The sequence below is a fragment of the Scomber scombrus genome, chromosome 4, assembly GCF_963691925.1.
Source record: "Scomber scombrus chromosome 4, fScoSco1.1, whole genome shotgun sequence".
Taxonomy (NCBI): domain Eukaryota; kingdom Metazoa; phylum Chordata; class Actinopteri; order Scombriformes; family Scombridae; genus Scomber; species Scomber scombrus.
The window spans coordinates 22735483-22741826 of record NC_084973.1 but is presented as its reverse complement, the minus strand read 5'-3'; the positions used below and the strand labels follow the sequence as shown (position 1 = coordinate 22741826).

The following is a 6344-nucleotide window of genomic DNA, read 5'->3' as shown; positions in this document are numbered from 1 at the left end:
TTACAGTTTCTTTAAGGAATAATTCGCGTAGTAATGACTTCTTCTCCGCACACAGACCCATAAATTCGTGGGAAATGTTTAATTTATCTTAAATTATTACAAATTGCATTAAGCCTAGTGAAAAAAAAACATGTTGGGACTGGGAAAAGTCAACTCATGTCTATGTTTCAGGGTTTTTTGTTTGTTTGTTTGTTAGATATTATTACCAAGAATTGTCCAGAAACTACTTTAAATCTAAATGACAGTCAATGTTCTTCTACTACTACTACTACTACTAATAATAATAATAATACGTTTAATTTATATAGCGCCTGTCACAAAACCCAGGACGCTTTACAGAGGGTAAAATAAATAAATAAATAAATAAAATAAATCAAACAAACCAGATCAAAACAAGACTATGCAGACTATACGCCTATCTACAATCCAGTGGTGAAAAGTAGATATTTACACTTTTGTTCAATGTTGAGGTAGGTCCTATTTTTTATTCCACTTTATCGTTCTGCTCCACTCCAGGATAACTTTGTACTTTTTTATTCACATGAATTACTTTACATATGAAGATTTTGCATACACAGCAGATTTTAGATGAGCTTGAAAAATTGCTGCTTATATGCTTTTAAAGATACTCAACATTAGCTAATATAAAGGATTTAAATCAGTTACTAATTGATCACTGAAACTTGAGTAAAACTTTGAATACTTTATGCAAAATATACTTACATAAAGAAACGACATCATGGAGTATAGGGCCATATATGAAACGTGTATTTGAGTTCTGAGATTGAAGTCAGAAAGAACTCAAATACATTGTTCACATATGGCCCTAATCCATTTCCATACTAGTCTATATATAGGAACATGCAAAAAACGTAACAAATATAAACAAATCAACAACAACCGATAAACAAGAGCAAACCTGATTTAAATGTTATCTTAAATAGCTAACACAAAAGATGTGGTGGATTTAATGTAAGAGGTTGTTATTTTCAATAAAAGAAAGCTTTAAAGCCTATTTAATTGTTTTGTAAAGACTGAATACATTTAAAAAATGAATGTAAACTTTATTTTATTTATTATTTTCTGCAGTTTAAAGAAAGACATTTAAGTGTGTCACCGGGGTTGGGAGGGTTACTTTAAAATTGTATTCCGATATAGACCTGTTAAAGAATTTAGTCAGTAACGTAATCCAAGTACCACAATATTAAAGTAATGTAACTTTATTACTCTCTTTGGGTTACTGCAATACCAAATATGCAATAAGGGCACATTCATTCGCGCAAAATTCTATGCAAATAAAAAACAAAATTGACAAAGATTCCCACACGCAGTTAGGATTTAGATATTGTGTTCAGAGAATTGGTGTGCTCTCTCTCTCTCTCTCTCTCTCTCTCTCTCTCTCTCTCTCTCTCTCTCTCTCTCTCTCTCTCTCTCTCTCTCTCTCTCTCTCTCTCTCTCTCTCTCTCTCTCGGTTTGAATGATTTTGATATTTATCTTTAATTATATCAAGGGCAAAATCCACAGTCAGACACTGGGCTACTTAAAATAAGTTCAGCTACTTATAAATAAACATGTCCTGTAAGCTCTGATAGAGTTCAGGGTTCATCCATAAATTCTGCTTTATTACAAACAATCCCACCATCTAAACCTGAGTCTGTGTGTAACAGCTGACGTGTAAATGTGCAACAGAACATCAATCACCGTCAGTAACCACTGCTGTAACGCGTGCGTAAATGCGCACAGCCTATTTATCAGTCTGGAGACTCCGTTATTGTTTTAGCTGCTGTGTTGCTGCTGCAGCCAGCTGTGACATACAGCCAAATGTGTGTTACTCTCAGCTGTAGATTAGCGCAAACTCTTTTGTTGTATAGGCCCATAAAACGGAGCAGATAGCGGGTGTAAATACTGCGCAATCCACGGGGCTGTAATTATCAGGAAAGCATCTGATGAAACACCACCTGGCCCGTTGACGGTGTGAAGACTGAGTTTTTCTGACTTATTCAGTATTGAACGTGATCGGTTATCAATGACACACTGTCAGGTCAAAACTTTACGCGCACACAAACATATCAGTGGAGATCAGGTATGTGCGCTACAAGCTGTCATCAACTCAAACTATCTTTTAACTAATTTGTAGGAGTCTTTGGGACATCATCCTCTACTCAGACTTTGTGGATCAGAGAGCTAATTTTCCCACTTGTTTCTGTTCTGCTCACGTTTAGTACTTTTTCAGTGCATGGTAGTATGTCGTTCTTTATTCTAAAATGTGTTTTTAAAATTGTAATCCTGCTAAATAATCCCAATTTTTACTAAATGTACCTGTAATCAGATTACGTCATGTTTCTGTAACTGTAGCGGAATACAGTTACCTTTTTTTGTATCCTAATTAAGTAACGCCATTACATGTATTCAGTTACTCCCCAAGCCTGCGCGTCACACACAGGCAATAACAGGGTGGGAACTGGCCCTTTTATGTAGCTATACCACAGACAACTGGCATTATCCTCTGTGTCTGAAAAATCAATAACAAGCGCCCTGATTCACCAAACCACTGCATTTAAGCAGCTCCATACTCATACAACACCCCCAGTGCGCCTTCTCTCCCTCCCCTGCCCCCTCTATTCATTGTAAATAACTGTTCAAACGCACAATGCGCTCTGGACCGCTTTATTCAGGCTCACAAATTCCCTGCGTTTTCATTGGTCTCTTGGGGATGCGGCTACAGCTGATTGGAGGAAAGTTTCTCCTTGAGTCCACACACCCCCACCCCGCAAATATTCGTGGTCCAGTGCTACTGTGATTCCAGTTGTTTTCACATCGCCTCACTAACAAAAGGACCAAGAGCTGCTGTCTCTTACATCTTTGATTTAATGTGGTGAGCGATGCGCAAGTAACAATTTGACACTCAGCGAGGCAAGAACGAAGCGCTCATCAAGAAATAAAAATCCGAAATACACCTTGCTCTCAAGAAGAGGATCCAGGAGAGAGTTTGAAAAGTTTCGGACAGACCTGATAGAACGAAAAACGAAAAATGGTGTCGGCTGGACTGGAGATCGTGGGACTGTCGCTGTGCGTAATTGGCTCGCTCTTGGTGATGGTTGCCTGCGGGCTGCCTATGTGGAAGGTGACGGCTTTCATCGAAGCCAACATTGTGGTGGCTCAGACAATCTGGGATGGCTTGTGGATGTCGTGCGTGGTGCAGAGCACTGGCCAGATGCAGTGCAAGGTGCACGACTCCGTCCTCGCCCTCAGCCACGACCTGCAGGCGGCCAGAGCGCTCTCCATCATTTCCTCTGTGATGGGAGTGTTGGGGCTCATGGTTGTGATAGCGGGTGCGCAGTGCACTAACTGCATCCGCACTGAATACGTAAAAGCCCGGGTGGTGAACGCCGGAGGGGCCATCTACATCATCAGTGGCCTGTTTGTGCTTGTGCCCCTCTGCTGGATGGCCAACAACATCATATCGGACTTCTACAACCCTCAGGTTCCCCCATCTAAGAAGAGGGAGATCGGTGCTGCGCTCTACATCGGCTGGGCAGCCACGGCGATGCTGCTGATCGGAGGATCGCTGCTCTGCTGCTCCTGTCCCTCCAGCGGGAACACGGGATATTCGGTAAAATACGCACAGACCAAGAGAGCCACCACGCAGAACGGGGACTATGACAAGAGGAATTATGTGTAGCTATGTGGCTCGTTGCAGGCGGTGCGTAAAAGTGACCTGCAGCTTTTGAAAAACTCTTTTTGACGGACGTTATCTTTGCACCTGCAGTTTTTTTTGTTTTGTTTTTTAGAAATAGGAACTTTGAAAATCAATGGAAACACCTCTGCTGTTTTACACTGGCCTTTCAATAAGCTCGGACCACACATTCACAAATCCTTTTTGTATCTACAGGAGATTTTTAAAAGACTATCAACTACAAGAGGTAGCTCACGACAAAAAGGAGTATCTTTGTTAGGTACCTGCTTTTGTAAGTCTTCGAAATTATTAGTATTTTGAATTGTTTACTGTTGTAACTACAAAGTTTTTGCTTTTCTAGAGGAACTCTTGCCATTGAATATACGCTGTTGCTTTGCCTTGATGTGCACTGTCAGTACAAACATACAGTAACTGAATGAATTGCACTCTCATACATTCAAACCCATTTCCTTTAGTGGAATTACAACGACATGTTGAGGACTCCAACAATGTCCAATAAGAGAAAGAAGAAGAAAAGTGCATGCATGGTAAAGCCCTAATAAACTATGGACAGGCTCTTGTGTTGTGCAGACGCTGATGGCGTTGATTATACAGTTTGCAGTTTAATTTGGACCTGTAGATCCCAGACAGCCTGGGATTTATAGGTCACAACATGACATGTTACAGTCCGTTATTCGGCTGCACTGAGCATCTGCAAAGTTTTTGCATCATTGTCACTGCAGGAAATCGGTTTTCTTTTCACAAATTCTAGGAATAAACTTTGTTTTCTGTTGGTTTGTTGACGTTTCATGTAATGATTCATTATTCATGTATACAAAGATGCAATATTGTTTCATTTTATTAAGATTAAACTGAATATATTGTCTGAACTCCAAAGTGTGTTCTTAAAACAAAACTGACAACTGACTTGTGATGTTCTGCCCTCCACGGCTGTGCGTAATGCATGCCGTTCCCACCATGAATCCATAAACCCCCACGGCGGGAGAAAGTATTTTGGTTAGCCATAGAAATCCAGATGACAATGCCCATTCAGCTAGAGTGGGGCTCTGCTGTTCAACTCACAATACTCCACGACCCCCCTCACAACCACCACCACCACCCCCTCTCAGTCCACCCCCACCCTTCCTCGCTCTCAGTCAATGAAAAGCTTCAAATTAGGGCTAAGGAGAAGTTGCTGGATTCGTCTTCCCGCAAGTCACTCCATTCATCAGTCATCAGAGCCCCATCTCCCTTCAGTGGGGAGATGCTAGGAAAGAAGAATAGATTATACACCATCACTTTGAAGCAAGTAGTTTATCCAAAGCTGCTTCATGGGCACCACGTTTATCCATACACTGGTGATGATATATTGGAATAAATGTAGTAAAGAGTTAGGCTTTTTTAACTTGTGACAACAAAAGAAAAACATAACACAAAACATTTCAGTGTGTGAGTAACATACTTCCTGTTTAAAACTGTGACTGGATTACGAAAGCTTATCCATACTTGTTTTGCTGGTCACTTAAGGATCTTAGCAGGTCATATGCCTTCCTAAAAGTTGAAAATATGGCCATGCAGAAAGTCTTCATACAGTCAGGGGAGGGTCTGATCAATGCATGTTCAGCTGTGCCATTAAAGCAGAGAAAACATTGACTGTCAGGCTGAGGTACAGTTTAAATGATCAAAGCATGCCCTCCACATTTACATTATACACCTGTCTATTTACTGGATTTTAGACTTGACTTGAAGTGCTGAACAAAGATAACACTATTAATATCATATCCACAATATAATCTGAAATTTAGATATCATATCCTGAAATTATGGTAAAGTTTAACAAACTAATCCCCGCTCCACCATACTAGCTTTCCCCCCACCAACAGCTTTCAACCAGATCCCACAGTCTTACCCCAGAGATGAAGTTTGCTGAGTTGTCATGGAAATGGATCTGTTGACATGTGAGCTCAGTAGCTGTTATAATTTCACCCAAAGCACACCAAACGTTAAGCATGAAAATGCATCCTTAAACTTTGAAATAGTTGTTTGACAAAACAATCCCAACTCAACGTCCACTTACTGGCTTGTTTTGGTTGAGAATTCAGTTGAGTAAAGTCAATGTGATGAGGAAGATCTTGTGATACAGGTAAAACGTCTGGAAAGACAAACTTAATAGAGATGGGATTCTGTTTTTTTTCATGTCATTTTCCCAAGATCAAGAATAAACTTTACTGAAGAGATGAAGCAGTTAATAAATAGACCAGTTAGCAGTGTTGGGGAGTAACTAGTGACATGTAATTGCATTATGAGCATTAATTAAAAAATAAATGTAACTGTAATCTGTTACAGTTACTGAGAAAAATGTGTAATGAAATTACAGTTACTTATGAAAATGTTGACGGACGTTGTGACACATTCACAGACACATGATTTCATCTCCCACAGCATGTGATTTCCCAGTTAAAGACATTTTAAGGAACTCTTTGGATTCCTACTAAAAGACACACTGAATGACTCAGAAAGATCTCTTGTTTAAGGGCAATATAGCTTGAACTTATAAATCCATTATAACCTAAAATCATTATAAAGGCAATTAGATACTGATTTGTTACCAAACCAGGGTTTAAAGTGTTTAGCATCTATATGTATCTCTTTCATTCTGATGAAAGTG

General features: G+C 39.7%; 1 protein-coding gene across 1 annotated transcript; it reads left to right on the top strand.

The window, feature by feature from the left end:
- The first annotated feature begins 2801 nt into the window (after nt 1-2801).
- On the top strand, nt 2802-4512 carry cldn5a (claudin 5a). Its single transcript, XM_062417731.1, has one exon. It carries the CDS (start codon nt 3032-3034, stop codon nt 3680-3682), a length of 651 nt encoding a protein of 216 aa, XP_062273715.1. The 5' UTR covers nt 2802-3031; the 3' UTR covers nt 3683-4512.
- Nucleotides 4513-6344: the final 1832 nt, after the last annotated feature.